The following is an 18024-nucleotide window of genomic DNA, read 5'->3' as shown; positions in this document are numbered from 1 at the left end:
GCCCTGTCAACGTGGCTCAGTGGTTGAGTGTTGACCTATGAACCAGGAGGTCACAGTTCAATTCCCAGTCAGGGCACATGCCCAGGTTGCAGGCTCAATCCCCAGTAGGGGGTGTGTAGGAGGCAGCCAATTGATGATCCTCTCTCATCATTGATGTTTCTCTCTCCCTCACCCTTCCTCTCTGAAATAAATAAAATCAATAAAAATATTTAATAAGAAGAATGAAATGGCAAACTATCCATGATCCTATTATTATATTTCCCAATTTTTTGTTATATGTCTCTGTGTGTGTATTAATGTGCATGTGTGCGTGTGTGTGTACAATATTACACACCAACTTTAATTGTGAATATCATTGGGGAGTGGGACAGAGGGGAGATGAAGGACAACTAAATTTTACTTTTTCACTTCAGCATTGCTTGAATTTTTTATAATGAGTAAACATAACTTTTATCATGAAACAAGAAACAGCAGAGCACAAACAATATGTTCACTATAATCACACTTCTGTCAAAAAAATCTTGTGTTTAGATAGGTTTCTTTTCAGTCAGTTTTTGCTTGTGTTTTAAAAATTAGTTTTACTGAAATATATACTTAACATGGAATACAATGCACCCATTTTAAGGATATAGTTAAGTGATTTTAGCCTAATGTACACAGTCTTATAGCCACCAATCCAATCAAGTCGTGGAATGGTTCTCAGAGAGGCACTCCTTTTACGTCAGAAAGGATGTCCATCAGATCTGGAGACAAAGATTCTAGGTGATTTTCACTTTCTTTGTTTCATTCAAGCCGTTAAAGCCTTCGCCGAGATTGGGGTCCATAACATCTTCTATGAAAGGCCACACAGTAAATACCTTTGGCTTTGCAGGCCATGTGGTTTCTGTCGTGGCTCAACTTTGACATCATAGCAAAGTTGATGTCAAAGGTATGGCTGTGGTCCAACAGAACTTTATTTGTAGACACTGTCCTTTGAATTTCATATAATTTTCATGTGCCACAAAATGCAGGGTGGGGCAAAAGTAGGTTTACAGTTGTTCATATGGAAGATAATACAATAATTAATAATGATGCAAGAATAATTTCTGTGTTTTGCTTACTCATAACTAAAAACTACTTTTGCCCCATCCTGTATTATCTTTTGATTTTCCCTAGCCATTAAAAAATGTAAAAACCATTCAAAAACAAGGGTGGGCCAGCTTTGGTCCATAAGCCTTAGTTTCCTGACCCCTGTCTCAGATGACAGGGGCCGTTGGGATGGTGTCATAGCTCCTAACTGTTCTCTCACCTGTATTTTTGACCCCACTATCCATTCTCTAGTAAATGTAATTGATGTTTTACTGTGTTCTTCCTATGAGCAATTTTAATCGTTTGACATGTATTAACTCATTTATCCTCAGAACAATTCGGTGAGAAATGTGCTATTATTATACCATTTTACAGATGAGGACACAGCGACACAGATCCTCCAATAGCTTCCCATTACTCTTACTAAAAAATACCAAAATGCTTAACATGTCCAACAAGACCTCCATGATCTGGCCCTCACCTTCCCTTCCAGCCACGTCTTGCCCACTCCCCTCCCTTCCCACTAGGCGTGGGTCACACTGGGCTTCAAGTGTCCTAAGTTGGTTCCTACTTCAGGCTCTCATAGACATGCCTAGTGTGTCTCCAGTTTTTATCTCCACTCTAACTTCGGTTCTTCCCAGAACTATCCAAAGTCAAGGCCCCCACTCCATTCGTTTATAATTCCACCCTCTCACTCTTTTCATTGCACTCATTACAATGTTATTTTGTTGTCTAACTACTTGTTTTTGTCTGTGTCCCCAGCATCTAGCATAATGCTTAGCACATATTAGGCTCTCAAAAAATGTTGACTGAGTGCATGAATGAATGAATGACATGTTTGGGGCTGCACAATTTGTAAGTCACACAGCTGCCCATGAAACCCAGTTTTGTCTGATTTCAAAGACAAAGCTCTTAATACATGAGAACCCAAATGTCTTATCCTCCAAACCAAAACTCTTTCGAGAGCAAAAAAGGAGCCATTAATAATGACCAGGGACCAGAGGCATGAACCTCGCCCAGGTCACCCCACTGCACTGCCTCTCCAGCTCCACGCGGCCCATCCCGGAATCTTCCCTGTTGGACTCCACCTGTGGGTCCCCAGAGGCTCACCCAGGTTTGAAGAGATTGGACCAGCCAGGGATGAACTTCGGGTCCCGGAAGAAGAGGAGGATGGCGAACATGCAGAAAAGGACGAAAACCGCCCGTTCAGCAAACCTGTGGTATAGATATGCAGGCACATGGTGACCGTGGGCTCGGGCGGTCTGCGGGGTGGGAAGGCCTCGGGCAGGTGCCCACAGTGTGATTGGGCCCAGACCCTGCCTCTGAGAAACTGAAAGGAGGAGTTCACTCCCCAGGAAGCCCCCCGCGTGAGGAGAGGGCTGTTCTGTGGTGTGAGTGGTTCCTGCCTGGGGCTACCACACTCGCCAGGGTCCTTCCTAAGTATCAAGCGGCCCCTCACCAAAACTATTTATATAATTTTTACTGGTAATTTCCCAGAGTCCTAGGGAGAATCCAGAGACAGAGAAAGAGTGACAAAGAGAGAATCAGAGAGACAGGAGACAGAGAGGTAGGCAAAGAGTCACACACAGGGATGAACATGAGCACGGAGTGGGACAAACACAGAAAGGGACAGACATGAAGGGAAGTAGAAAGAGAGAGAGTCTGCAACTGTTGGGGGCAAATATCTACCCAATGTGCCCATTTCACAGATTGGGGAACAGAGCCCAGAGAGGGTTAGTGCCTTGCCCGAGGTCACACAGGAAGTGAGTGGCAGAGTCAGCCCTTGGGGGCAAGCCTGCTGACTCCGAGTTATTGTTACCACAGGAAATACACACTTTAAACAAGGTCCTGGAAGCTGTCCAAAGCTATGTTGAGTATCCCATGTACCAGGAGGGAAAGGGTGCATTTGGCAAGACGGAGGCAAGTCCCCACCCCAAGTACACCCTGAGGAGCTTCCTAGAATCTACCCCAGCACCAGGGCAAGAGGCTGACTGTGTGAGTCACCTCCCTCCCCTCCATCTCCAGGACCCCATTTCAGGCCACTGGCCCTGAGATTCCCCTGGGACTCAGCCCCCGGGGGACCCAGGAATCAGACCAAGAGGTAAGTCTCTTGACAGTCTACCGCCCAGTTTTCTCTCCACCCAATGGGTCCCTGGATCGCGCACACCATGTGCCCCAGACTCTTGTATTCCTCCTGAATCACAGCTCGAGCCCTTTCTTCTCCAGTAGCATTGACCTCTGTGTCCTTCTTCCAGCCCCTGAAACAGAAAGTAGAGAAGTTAGGAGTGGCTACTGCAAGGGTGACTAACGTCGCCCCAGCCCACCACCACCTGGCCAGGCCTCATTATCTCTGTTCGGGAAACTCCAGTGGCCTGCTGGTCTCCCTCTGTCTTCCCTTCCTAAAAACTGTTCGCCCCACATAGAGCCTGGATGTTCTTTTTAAATGTGAATCTGATCATCTGACTCCCAGGGGATCCTTTAGGGGATCAAACAGAAACATGAATAAACAGACAAATCAATGGAATAAAATAGAAAGCCCAGAAATATAGCCAAATATAAATGGGGATTTATCTGTGATAAAGTTGGTATCACAGCTGGTATGCAAAAGATGGGCTATTTGTTCAATGGTGTTGGACATATAGTTCAATGGAACAGAATTGGGAGTTCAGAGATAAACCCATACACATCTGTGGTCAATTGATTTTTGACAAGGATACCATGACAATGAATTTAAACCTCATAGCACCCTAAGGATAAACTCCAAATAGATAAAAAGGAATTTAAATGTGAAAAATATTAAAATATCAGAAGAAAACTGTGATTACTTTTTTTTATAACTCCTTTAATGGGAGGGCCCTTTTAACTGTAATGGAAAATTCAGGAGCCATATGAGAAAAGATTGATAAATAGTCTATGTAAAATTTTCTCAAAAATCCTACATGAAAGAAAGCACTGTAAGCAAAGTAAAAAGCAAGTTAGGAAAATATTTGCAACTCATATTGCAGAACAATCACTAATCTTTCAATATATAAAGAGTATTAGAAATCAATAAGATCAACCAACCCCAACAGTCCATTTGAAAAATGTACAAAGGATATAGACACACAGTTTAGCAATTCACAGGAAAGTGAATACCAATGGTCCCCATGAATATATAAAAACTTTTCATATTGCCCCCCAATGTTAAAAGGTGTTCAAAATTACTCTCAATAAAGTAAATGCAAATTACTTTTCTCTTATCAGATTGGCAAAAATCCACTTTGTTGTATGGTAACAGACACTCTTATATGTGGTAAATGGGAGAACAAATTAGTACAATTCTTATGGAGAATGACTTGACAATATTTATTAAAATAAAAATGTGTTTTTATTAGTGGTTTAATATCGATGATGGATGAATTAACTGAGGGTTTGAGCATAGTAGGCAGGTCACACACCACCCACTATCCACACACCACCCACTATCTGCACACAGTAGGGAAGTGAGGTCTACTATAGTCACCAAGTGAGAAGATAACATGACATTATAAAGACAGTCCTCGGTGTATGCAGAAGACCAAGACTCAAGCCGCCATTCCCTAGTGAGAGGGAACCTGGGTCAAACACAGCTCAGTCTGGCTCAAAGCTCAAGTGAAACATGAAGGTGGTACCTCGTGAACATTCCCCCATACAGGAAGGAGATCCAGAGCCAGGCAATCACCAGGAACAGCACCATAAGAGGTAAGGCGAAAATGAACCAGGAGCCGAAATTCACCACGTCGCTCTGTGGGAAGGCACTGGAGAAAAGAGGGAGGTGAGAGCCAGCCAAGATCAGCCACGCCGGTGTGTGTGTGTGTGTGTGTGTGTGTGTGTGTGTGTGCGCGCGCACACATGCATAGAAAAATGAGAAGTATGTTAAATATTCACAGTAGCATGAAAGGTATTTCAAATGTTTATTTTTCTATATTATCCGAGAGTTCTATAATGTACCCACCATTAAATGTATAATCAGAATAAACTAATGAAATGAATTTGGGGAGCAAAGCCCCAGGAAAACGCTCAGGGCAGCTATTGCCCTGTCTCCCGGGCTCCTAGCTGGAGAACCAGAACTCCATATTACTTAGCATTCCTTCTAAATCCTCTCCTCCAAGACCAGAGAGTCCAAGCCTGAGCAATTAAATGTTGCCAATAACATGCATGTAATTTATATACAATTTACTCCAAATCCTTCATGTTTGATATTTTCACTTACAACTCCAGCATTTCCTCCCTAATTTCTTTAAGTTTTTTTTTTATTATTATTATTGATTTCAGGGAGAAAGAGAGAGAGAAACACCAATGATAAGAATCACTAATCCGCTGCCTCCTGCACACCCCCTACTGGAGTTCGAGCCCACAACCAACTGGGTATTGAACCATGACTCCCTGGTTCATAGGTAGACGCTCAACCAGTGAGCCATGCTGGTCGGACCCTCCCTAATTTCTTTTAAAGTTGGGACAAAGTTCTGCTCATGTCAGCATGGGCAGGCAGCCTGAAATTTCTCTGGTAGCAACTGCCACCCCATTACCTGCATCCCCCACCTCAGGACCTGCCCTGAGGCTCCCAGAACCCACATCTTTCCTGTCCAGCCTCTTCCAGTTGAGGAGACTACAGGGCCAGCCCAGGCTGTGCCCACATCTGAAACAGGGCCATCTCGGTTTGCTAACCAAAACCTAAGGCACAGCCAAGCCTTGCTCAGAGAATGGAGATGGAAAGACACCAAAGGTCTGCAGCGGGCTGAAATCAATTGGCAAAATGCTGACGCCTGGCCCATCTCACACCCCCTGAATCACACTGTGCAACTGAGACCCACCTGTATTTTTCCATCTCCCCCAGGGACTCTAACAAGCACCCAATGGCTGAGAATCACTGGTTTCTACCATCAAATCATACAATCAAGGAACTTAGGCACCTGATATGATATAGTGGAGGTTTAAGGTTTTAAAATCAGTTTGTGAGGCAAAACTGGAGTGTACTTAAAATTTCTCATAAAAATAATTTCAATGACCCTCAAGTAGAGGACTGATTTATGTATGCCAAACCTGCTCTCAGGAGACCAACACCAGCTTTCCCTCACCCTCCCGATACTAGGTCCTTGATTCCTTGGTTGAGTAGCAGGAAAAGAAACTGGTCAGCCGCTGGGGCCATGTGGGAGGGACATCAAAGACCTCTTACTGTATCTGCTTGCCAAATGCTTACGTGTGCATTTGTGAAGATTAAATCAATGCAGGCCGTATCGCCACTGCACAGGAATCTGAAAACCTCTCAGAATCCTAGAATCTGAACATCTTAGGATCTTGAAATACAGGAATTTTTTTAAATCTTTGAACTAAGAGGCTTGGAATGACCGAGCCGATAAGCCATGCTGTCTGAGAAGCCTTCTCTGGTTCTCATGCCCGCCTCTGTTGAAATAGTTTCAGAGATGGGGACACCTCACCTCCTGGCAGAGCCCGCTGCCCCGCTGGCCCGCGTGCGTGGCTGCCAAGCTTCTCACTGGACAGCGCAGACCAGCGCCTCCAGTTGGGCTGTTTTCAAAGCAGATGCCGCATCACGTCGCCCTTCTGCTCTCAGCTTCCACGGACTCCCCGCTGGGTCTTACAAGAGCTGCCTTCGTCTGGCCTCTTCTTGGGGCATCTCCTCCCACAATGCCCCCCACCTTCTACACGGCAGCCTAGAGGGCCTTTATGCCGCTCACCTTTGCTCAGGCTGCCCCTCTGTCTGCAGGGCGCTATCCTTCTGTGTCCACAGGGTTCACTCCCTCACCTGGAGGCCTCTGCTCAAATGTCCTCTTGTTAGAAAGGCCGGACATCCGTGACCGACTCACTCCTGTGCCTCCTACCCCTTTATCCTGCTTTGATTTATTTCACAATTTATCACGTGGACATCTCTCATATTCATTTGCTGTTTCCTTTACCATGTATCTCCCCACCAGAATAAAAGTCCCACAGAGCACAGAGACTTGGCTGGGTTTTATGCTGAAGCCTGGCCAATAGAAGGCACTCAATGAACGATGACACTTGCTTTTACCTCTTGATCCCACCAAGTAGGATGAGGTTGGGAGCCGTGCCGGTGAGAGTGGCCGTGCCCCCAATGCTGGCCGCGTAAGGGATGGAGATGAGGAGGCCCTTCCAGATGTTTTTGCGATATTCTTTCGCCTTCTTGTTGCTGTCTGCAAGAGCCGGCGGATCCTCTGCCTCCTCAGGGAAGTCTTTGCTTTAAACAAACCCAAAGAGACGCCATTCAGCACACACACAGCGATCCTGGGCCCACACGGAGCAGCTCACACATTGCTGGGGTGGGGAGAGCTCCATGGTCTTCTGAGAAGGTAATTCGGCACCGACATCAAAACCTCTAGAGCTGGGCCCCCTTCAGCTCAGGTGTTCTCTGCTAAGAATTAGTCCCAAAGAAATAATTGGGCAAATGTCTCGGTGTGGGTACAAGAGTTCCCCATGGTGTTAAATACCATTTTAATTAATTGGTTAATTAATTTTTATCATTCCCATTTAGAATAACCTAAATCACCATCAAAAGGGGATTGGCTAAATAAAGATGATCCCCTTTCTGGATGCTATTTAAAAATTGTGATTTAGATGAGTGTATTAAGATGAAAGATATCCACTATGTAAAGTGGAAAGATAGGTAACAGCACTAGTTTTTATTTTATTTTAACAATATTCACATTATTTCATGAATATTTGAGTTTTAAGGAAAGTCTAGAATAGTAATAGGCAAAGTCATTTTGGTACCTTTCTCGGGGGTTGAACTACAGGTCCTTTTTCTCTATTTGTATTTTTTCTGGGTTGTTTTCCTTGCACAGTTAGAGTTTTGGGAAAGAATAAAATTAAGAGTTATTAATTATATAATTTAAAGTTAATGATGTTGACACAAATGTGATTGAGGTAAAAAGATGTTCACTACACTCCATTAAGTGAGATAACAGTTTCCAAAACAGCATATATAGTATTGTCAACATTTTTATTTAAGAAAATGTGTGTATGTATATATAGAGATATCAATAAATAATCTAGATTGGTATTCACTTAACTGTTTTAACTTGCCTTTGGGAGTGAGATGCCAAATATATTTTTTGTTTAAGAGTGGGTTTTTTATTTACTTGTGCAATTATAAAACGTTTATAAGTGAATGAAATTAAGAATTGCTCCGGTGCCATTAAAAAATCAAATATTTTGCCCTAGCCGGCTTGGCTCAGTGGATAGAGCATCGGCCTGCGGACTGAAGGCTCCCAGGTTTGATTCCAGCCAAGGGCACATGCCTGGGTTGCGGGCTCGTTCATATATATATATATTTAAAAATCAAATATTTTAAAATAATGAAAGATCCATCAAATACTGTCTGGTTTTAATTGCTACATGAGGGGCCCCATCTCCAGTGGACAATGGGGACATGATCAGAAGTCTGAAAGGGACACAAGGAAGCAGCTGCAGACCCATGTCATCATGGTCTGACTTCTCAGGTGAGTGGCCTGGTCGGGAACTGTGGCCTCTCAGATGTGGGAACCCAACCAGACTGAGCCTCCCAGTGAGAATGAGAGAGCAGATGGGCCCGAGGGTTGATTTAGTATAACCTCTTCTTTGTTTAGATGGGGAAACTGAGGCCCAGAGAGGGGACAGGGCTTGCATCCAGTGGACATAGAGTTTTCATCTAATGGACATGGCATTCCAGAGAGTAGCAACAGGTATTTTCCAATAAACTCTGCATAGGCAGGCGGTAAAAATTGATTCCCAGATTTCATGGTAGTGAGTGGCTGGGCCATCACAGAACCCATGATTTCAAAGCTGGACTCAAAGCTCCCAAGGGGTGCTGGGAAGGAGTACAGTCCCTGGGATAAAACAATCAGATGTAAAATCATATTCCTCCTCTGCTATCCCTCCATCAGCTCCCCTCCATTCAAAATCAACGCTACATCAGCGGCCTATGAGGTCCCACATGCCCTGTCCCACTACTACCACCCTCACCATACAGGCAATCTCTCTAACATTATCTACCACCCACTCTCCCAACTCCAACCCCACAGGAAGCGTACAGGCTTCTTGTCTGCTTTGGACTCCCAGGAACTTTGCCCCTGCTAGTCCCTCTGCTGAGAACACTCTACAGATCCTCCACGATCCCGCATCTCCTTCAGGTGTCTGCTCAAGCATGACCTTCTTAGAGAGGCCTTCTCGCATTACCCGTTTTAAAGCTGCCCTTTCCAGCTCCAGGCCCCCGCCCTGGCCTCTTTACTGCTTTATTCTCCTGCATAACACTCACAACCATGGGACATATTATGGATTTTACTTGTGAATGAAATAGACCTGATCAATGCCCAGCAATGCTGAGAGCAAATCACTTTACTTCCTACTGTTCCATCACCATTAAATCACGATAACAATGCCATTAATAACAAGCGCTACCATCGTGCATGTAGGGCCTAGCAGCTGGCTTTGTCGACATTATTCCATTTAATCTCAAAACAACCCTTTAAGCTGGGTTCCGAATCATATCCAGTTGTTAGGTGAACTTAATTGAGGCTCAAAAAGGTTAAATGACACAGCAGGTAGGTGGCAGAGCCCAGGTTCAAAGTCAGATCTGTGTCGCTCCAAACCCCAAGATCTTAACCATATTGTTATACACAAAGTCCACCAGAGGCTGGACATGTTATTGATGTGAAGGTGCTTCTGGACTCACAGAAGTCACGATTATTACTGTCTCACAGGACGATTTTGTCCTTGGCGCCTCTCGACCTGGTCTGCACCTGCTCTCCTTCTTGACTATCATGTGGCTTGTGCTCTTCTGCTCTCTGGGCCTGGCCTGGAGACCCTCCCCTTACTAAAACTCTAGGGATTGAATGTCCTCCTCTGCCTGACCACGTTTGCCTTTTTAAGGATTCTGTGGAGATCTATGCATAAGCGAAAGGCGGAAACTTGGGCAAGTATGTCATTTGGAGAAATTTTCAGAGATGGGAGGGAGGTTGCTTGCAGCACTGAGCTCTCGTTCATCATCTCCTTGGACCAAGAATTGGCGCCTCAATGATTTTTACCAGGAACTCACTCTTCTCTTCTGGCAAGAAATTGCATCTCCATGGGCACAGGGTTCATGCCTTTTGTCGCCACAGCAACTAGGAGAAGAAAGCATGATGTGCTTAGTGTCATGTGAGTGGGACAGGAGTGTGCCCATCCTTTTGTAGGCAGTCAAGAGTACTTCTTCAGGGTTCACTCTTGGCCAAGAATCCCATACGATTCACTCAATCAAATAAATAAATAAAATAAGCCGCTCAACATTCCATCTTCCTGCCCTACCCGTGTCTATTTGGAGACCCCAGACTTGAGGGCTGGGAGTTAGCTAGCTGTAAGACTGCTTGACAGCCCAAAACTCAAGCGTAGGCTTACCTGAGCAGCCATTGCCAAAGGGGTGTTTGGGAAAGACTCGTTATGAGTGGCAATGGATCAGCAATGGAATGGGTGGCCCCAATCTCCCAGGTATTCATTCAAAAAGTATTTGTTGAGCACCTACTATGTGCTAGTGACTATGAGCTTGGGGTACACCGTGAAAAGTATATAACAAGGTCCCTGTTCCCAGGAAGTTAATGATCTAGAAAGGGAGACAGTGAACACAGAGCGAACATTTCAGGTAGTGACGAAAGTGAGGGTGGACATAAAGCTGGGGCAGGGGATGGAAAGTCATTACATAGTAGGGAGCGGGGGCAGCTGGCCTACTGTAATCAGTCAACAGAGAGACACCACACGCTGATGGCTTTGGAGGTGAGACCTTAAGGATAAAAGGAGCCAGCCACATGAAGAGTCTTGAGAAAAATGTTTCGAGCAACAAAAAACAGCATGTGCAAAGGCCCTTGGGTAAGAAGCTTAGAAGAACTGAGGAACCACGAGAAGGCCAGTGTGCTGGGAAAGCAGAGATTAAGGAAGCCCGAGGGGAGATAGGGAGTGGGACAGCACTAGGCTAGTGGCCATAAAAATGCTAAGAGTGAATAAGTTCTAGGTGTGTTTCCATTTTTCTTAGACAAGAGCTTGGTGCAACTTGGAGCCCAGGACCAGAACTGTCAGTGAACCCTAGCCGATCACTCCATCAGTGATGTCATTGAGTGACAAGACACGAAAAGCTATGTCCTTGTGGAACTTACCTTCTGGTTAGGAAGACAGACCATAAACAAATAAGTATAATATACAGTATTTCAGATGGAAATTAGTGTCATGGAGAAAAATAAAGCAGGGAAGGGGCCCAGTATTCTGGGATCAGACAATCTTTGTAAAGAATGGTCAAGAGAAGTATGACTGAGAAGGTAACAGCAAACAGACACCTGAAGAAGGTGAGGGGGTGAGCCATGCAAACTGCTGGGGAAATTAAGAGCAGGTGCAAAGGCCCTGAGGTGAGAGGGTGATGGTGTATCCAGAAGCAGAAGGGAGACCAGTGGGGCTAGAGGGGCCTGAGGGAGTAGGAGAGGGGTAGGAGGTGAGGTGAGATAAGTGGCAAGGGATGGGGGTAGCAGAAAATGGGCTGGATCAGACAGGAGACTTGGGGATCACAGTAAAAACTTTGGTTTCTCCTCTGAGTCACATGGGAGCAGAGGCGGAAGAGTGTTGGATCAGGGTCAGGACAGGATCTGACTTTATTTTAAAAGTATCCCTTGCTTGATAGTGTTTTATAGACAAGAAAAATGGAAGAGATTAAAAGTTCTTGCTGCTGAAATCATCACCAAGGGCAAAAGAAACCATCCCTAGGTATTGAGCATGTGACTGGGTTCTGGGTTCAAATCATACCTTCATCATTTACTATGTGACCTTAGATCAGTGGCTCTCAACTGGGGCCACTTCTCCCTCCCATGGACATTGGCAATGTCAGGACACATTTTTGGTTGTCACAACTGGGGTGCGGGGGGTGCTACTGGCATCTAGTGGGTAGAGGCCAGGAATGCTACAAAATAGCCTACAATGCACAAGTCAGCCCCCACAAAAAAGAATTATCCCACACATAATGTCAATAATGCTGAGGTTAAGAAACCCTGGTTTAGAGATCTCTCTGAATCACTTGGCACCTCAATTCTTTAATTCACAAAATGGAAGTAGTAGTTTTCCTAGGGTTGTCAAGAGGGTTAAGGAGTTGACCCATTTGCTACAGACTGAATGTTTATATCCTCCCCAAAATGCATATGTTAAAATGTAATCCCTAATGGGATAGTATTAAGAGGTGGAGCTTTGGAAGGTAATTAGGTCATAGGGGTGGAACCCTCATGAATGGGATTAGTGCCCTTATAAAAGAGACCCACAGAGCCCTCCTGCCCCTGCAACCATGTCAGGACACAGCAAGAAGACAGCCCTCTATGAAGAGGAAGTCAAATCTCACTAGACACCAAATCCGCTGGCTCCTTGATCTTGGACTTCCAGCCTCTAGAACTGTGAGGAGTAAATGCCCAATCGGGGATATTTTGTTTATAGCAACTAATGGGCTGAGGTACCATTTAAAGAAGGGACTGGCAAATTTCTTCTGTAAAAGGCCAAGTGGTAAATATTTTAGGTTTTGGAAGCCACATGGTCTCTGTTGTTAACTAGTCAACCCTGCCATGATATCATGGAAGCAGCCACAGACAACACGTAAAACGTTATGTGGGGCTAAACCTTTATTTGTGGGGCACTGAAACTTGAATTTCATATAATTTTCACATGTCACAAAATATCCGACTTTCGATTTCTTTCAACCATTTAAAAATATATCAACTATCGTTGACTCACAAAAAAACAGGTAGTGGGCTAGAGTTGCTGGGCCGAAGTGTGCCAGACTGTGATTTAAAGAATGTCACAGGAATCCGAGCACTAGCCAGGAGTTAGTTCACGTGGGTTGCTCTTGAGAAAGAATATCGAAGTGGCCCCTGATGTCTACCTGCGTTATGTTGTTCTCCTGTTGGACCTAAAGAATCTTACACATCACTGGCCTCCAAGTCACTGATAAAACGGTGAGCCGAAGCAAGGATGCTAAAGTTGCCTAAGCACAAAGCCGCTGGCCTCCCACAAAATGCCAAGCACCCCCACACTTGCCAAATGAATGGCTGCCACTTCCTTACCCAACCATTAAGCTGCCCCTGACTTCTGACAGCAACTAATGTAGAGCAAAGCTGCTCCCTTGGATGCCCCTCCACACGACCTGGCCAAAACCCAGGTCCTTTCACACACCCTCTTACTGAGACGATCAAGCCTGTCCCGTGTGCGCTCCCCATCACGGCAGCAGCAGAAATACACTCAGCCTGTTCGACTACAGATATATTTCTGGGATCTTCGCCCACGTGGACTGGGAAGAAGGGTCTAGACCCCTGCTTCTGCTCTCTCTCTGCCTCACCCAGGGACCTGGGGAAGTAAGTTCCTTCCTCTCTCCACTCTGGGCTACTCCTGTCCTGTTTGTACCAGGACTTAAAGCCCCGGAGCCTGGCCTGTAACACAGCCTCCACTCCACTGCCTCCACCCCTGTCCTCACCTCACCTCCCCGACACAGCAACTGGGTGAAAGGGAGCATCTCTCTTTGCACTGGAATGAGCTTTGTTTCAGGTCTTGGGGTGGATCATTAACCAGCCCCAGCTGTCTGATCCCACTGCCCACAAATCAGGTGTCTACCCCAACCTCCCAGAGTTTCCTACCTCCTGACACCCGCAGCGTAGATAAGAGGGAAGACAAGTTCGCTGTGTGCTATGTTTACTGTGTCTGAGGCTGACGCTGCTGACCACCAGCCAGGGTCTGAAGGCTAAACGCAGATCAGTTCACCCTGGGCCAAGGGGGTGAGGGCCTAGGGCCTCCCATGATGGGAATACATGTCCACATGCAGTGCACAGGGCCAGAGGTCAGGGCACTGAAGCAGGAAATGGAGCTGTTAATAGGACACAGATGCTGGGAGACATAGTCGCTCCCCAGGGGATGGACGGACAGGGAGAACTCTGACCCAGTGACCCTGAACCCCACCCATCGCTAGCTCTCTCTGTACCCTTCCCGCCGCACCCCCTGGGGAAATGGCAGCTTTTCCTGGGAGTGCCCGTGTCCCATCCTGGAGGTCCTGGTTTAGTGATTCTGGGGTCACAGTATTTTTGAAAAGTTCTGCAGGTGAGTATTCTGGGGAGCCGGGTTGAGAATGACTCCCCTGAAGTTACAGATGGGGGAACTGAAGCCTCCTGAGGCTGCCCACACCCTCAGAGGGAGCATGTGTTCACCAGTTGACCTCAGTCCCCCCAGCCCCTGAAACTCATCCACGGACCCTGGTTGCTGCCAGCATCTGAGCTAGGAGCCCCGATATTAGAATGTACATGCTATATACAAGGCTGGTTAGAGGTTGGGGTTTATGTAAGGTCTTATTCAAATAACACCAGTACCTGAGTTTATATCAGGCAGGGCAGGGAGAGCTGGGCAGGGGTTATTACCGTCCTCTTGACACCCAGGGAAACTGAGGCCTAGAGAAGTGGATCAGGGTTGGGATCAAGATGACCCAAAGGGTTAGTGGCAGAGTCAGGCTTGTTCCAGGACTATTGATTCGCCCCACCCCCTCTCCCTTGAATCTCACTCCATCTCCAATGGTGCCCACCTGGCCCTTGGTAGGTCTGACCTGGAACTGTTAACCCTCGTCTAACCTAGACGTTGGGAACACAGAAGCCCCGCAGGGAAGAGTTCTTGCATCAAATTAAGTAAAGAGAACCCCAGGGAAAGTCAAAGGTCCCAGATGAGGCAGGTTTACATCCATGCATTCAATTAGCACTCACAACAACCTAGATGGCAAGTATAAATATCCCCATTTTATCTATGAGGAAACTGAGGCTTGGAACAGTTAAGTAACTGGTCTATTCATTTCTTTCTTTCTTTTCTTAAATATATTTTTATTGATTTCAGAGAAAAAGGGAGAGGGAGAGAGAGCTAGATACACCAATGGTGAGAGAACCGTTGACTGGCCATTTCCTGCTCTCCGCCCCCCCACCCCCTGGGGATTGAGCCCACAACCCCGGCATGTACCTTGATGGGAATTGAACCTTGACCTCCTGGTTCATAGGTTGACACTCAACCACTGAGCCACGCTGCCTGGGCTGGTCTATTCATTTCTTAATTACACTCATTTATTCAACACCTACTACGTGCCAAACAACGTAGGGAAACAAGACCACAGCAAGGAAAGATTGACACAAACTTCCCTTCTGCTTGGCATTTACAAGGAGACAGATAAGAAACAAATGAATCCCTCTCAAGCAGGAGGCACAGGAAACTTCAACTGTGCCTGACCGTGTGAGGTTTATTACCAGCTCCTCCAATGCCTGGAAATCTAATGGTTTTTATACAATCTCCACATAGTAACGAACCCCTTCCTGTGTTCCCAGTTCTCATTTCTCATGTAAACTTCACAAGAATGTATTTGAAATGGGAGGTACTGCCCTCATCTTAGAGTTGAGAAAAGAGCCCCCCGCTCCTGGCCTCATGAATGAAGAGCAAAGAAGGCAGGCAGTGCTTAACCCAGCCTCAAATATGGATTTTTGAATGGTGGCCTCTTGGACACTCCTAAAGGAAAGACATGGTGGCCAACTGGGCTTCTTTGGGCAGAGAAATGCAGGAGAAAGGATGGTAGAGTTTAGACTCAACAGCCAGGTGGGCCCCTTCCTGGTTGAGGGCACTGGGCAGATGCTTCACCACTCTGAGCGTCAGTTTCCTGCTCTGTGACATGGGCATGATGAGAGGGCCACCCGCAGGGCCGCGGTGGGGGATCTAATGAGAATGTGCAGGTAGAAGGACGCTCCTCAGTCCCCTGGGCAGCGCTAGGAGCAGAGCTGGTGAAGGAACAGACGAGAAGAGGAGGCTGTCCTCCGAGTCTGAGGACCCCTGGGGTCTTGTCCAGCGAGCACCACCCTGCCCTCAGCTCTGTCCTGCTCTGACGTGGTGCTCAGAAGCACAGGTTCCACATCCCGACAGAGCTCAGCACTTTGGACAAATCACTTTGCCTCTGAGCCTCAGTCTCCTCATCTGTGAAATGGGGATCTTCTATCTCACAGTACTGTTGGGAAGATTCAGTGAGCTGATGGGTATGAGGATTTTAGCACAGTGTCTGGCATGTGGTGGGGCTTCAGAAAGTGAAAGTGCACACTGTCATTGTGGTTGCTGCTTGGCTGTCTCTCATGGACTTACAGCCCCTGGAGTCTCCTCGCCCCTGTCCTGACCCGTGAGCACAGCCTCCACTCCCTCCACCCCCATCCTCACCTCACCTCACCTCACCTCACCTCACCTCACCTCACCAAGTGAAGGCACTGGGTGAAAGGGAGCATCTCTCTTTGCACTGGAATGAGTTTTGCTTTAGATCTTAGGGTTAATCGTTAATCACTCTCTGATCCCACTGCCCAGGCGTCTGCCCCAACCTCTCCCAGGGTCTCCTTCCTCCTGACACCCTGCAGCATAAATTGGAGGGAAGACAGAATTTCGCTTTGTGCCCAACATTGTGTGTGACTTGGGCAAGTCCCTTCCGTTTCCCAGGTCTAGGATGTTTCATCTTTGTAATAAGGGACTTGGCTTTCAAACCTTTTTTTGGCCACTAGACTCTGAAAAGCTCTTGTGTTGGAGGCAGAATGACAGGGTCAGGACATGGGCTCTGAAATCAGCCAATCTGGGTCCAAAGCACCAGAGCAGCTGTTTGAAAGTGGGGTGACCTGCTTTCTTTTATTTTATGTATCCTGTTTTGTTTATTCCTTCCTCCATTTCCATTCTCTGAAGGGGGCCCATGCTAGCTCCTCCTCATTCAGCTGTCAGGCCCTAAGAAGAGTCCTTGCATAAAGTAAGTGCTCAGTAAACACCCGTGACTGCTACTTGGCAGCTCGGTGTATAAAGCAGGTCCAGCAGGGGCAGCTGGAGTTGAAATGGGAGGAGCCAGCCTTCCCTGTTAGCTGCCACCCAGGGCACTTACCAGGCAGCTCTCTTGGAACCCAAGACTCAGGGGACACAGTTTGAAAACCAACTACAAAATAGGGATCCACAACCTAGGAATCCAGCCCACTGCCGGCCAGCGTAGAATGATGCTAACGTTTTTAAATGGCTGGGAAACGTCAATAGAAGAAGAATATTTCATGACGTTTATGGGTTCGGCATCATAAACAGTTTTCTTCGGACACAGGCGCGCACACGGTCGTTTACGTATTGTCTCTGGCTGCCTCCTCTGGGCAAGGGCAGAGTTGATTGGCTGTGACGGAGTGGCCAGCAAAGCCTACAGGGACTATCTTACCATTCACAGAAAAGACTTGCCAACCCCTGCTCCAGAGCGTGTCTTCCCTTCCACGTGGAAGCCCTTGACCTGCCTAGGCCCTGGCTCTGTCCTTTACCAATAAGGTGCTTGGTTCTTCACCTCTCTCAACCTCCTCTATAAAGTACCTACAGTCATTTCTAGGTTTCAGGGCTGCTGCGGAAATAAAGTAAGCAAGACCCCTTATTACAGGATGGGGAAGTAACCACGCCACAGTAAATGAGACTGAATGTAGGTGGTCAGTGGGTGAATGTGTATATTTTCAGCATGAATATGTATATATTTACTTGAACGAATATTTGAAAAAACATAACTAGCACACAAAACCCATGGTGTCATGGGTAATGTTTGTTGTGCTAGGTGGGGTAAAGGAGCCAGAGTTTCTGGGGTGCATCTACCATCCATTTTTCAATATGTGGCTTCCATCTTTGGGTGCCAGGCAGCATCGCTCACCCACTCCATCATATTCCCATTCCCATTGGCTAAACTTAGTCACATCTAATTGCAAGGGAGGTTGGGAAATTCAGCTTTTCCCTGCCCAGCCATGTGCCCCAGTAGGTCTTCTATTACTAAAACAACAAAGGGCCTGGCCGTGGTGTCTCAGGGGTTAAGTGTCGACCTATGAACCAGGAGGTCAGGGTTCAATTTTCTGTCAGAGCACGTGCCCAGGTTGCGGTGGATACCCA

At 46.6% G+C, this 18024-nt stretch overlaps 1 protein-coding gene across 1 annotated transcript in view; it reads right to left on the bottom strand.

Moving 5' to 3' along the window:
- SLC13A3 (solute carrier family 13 (sodium-dependent dicarboxylate transporter), member 3) overlaps window positions 1-18024 on the bottom strand; it is a 65548-nt gene that overhangs the window by 19278 nt on the left and 28246 nt on the right. Inside the window, exons 4-8 of the mRNA XM_015570362.1 lie at window positions 10136-10202; window positions 7115-7300; window positions 4719-4844; window positions 3234-3326; window positions 2179-2283 (exon numbers count right to left, since the gene is read on the bottom strand). Coding sequence (XP_015425848.1) covers window positions 2179-2283; window positions 3234-3326; window positions 4719-4844; window positions 7115-7300; window positions 10136-10202 — 577 coding nt within the window. The remainder of the gene's footprint in view (window positions 1-2178; window positions 2284-3233; window positions 3327-4718; window positions 4845-7114; window positions 7301-10135; window positions 10203-18024) is intronic.

This window comes from Myotis davidii, unplaced genomic scaffold (genome assembly GCF_000327345.1).
Source record: "Myotis davidii unplaced genomic scaffold, ASM32734v1 scaffold827, whole genome shotgun sequence".
Classification (NCBI taxonomy): domain Eukaryota; kingdom Metazoa; phylum Chordata; class Mammalia; order Chiroptera; family Vespertilionidae; genus Myotis; species Myotis davidii.
Note: the sequence above shows the minus strand (reverse complement) of the source record. Positions and strands in the feature narration are given on the sequence as shown.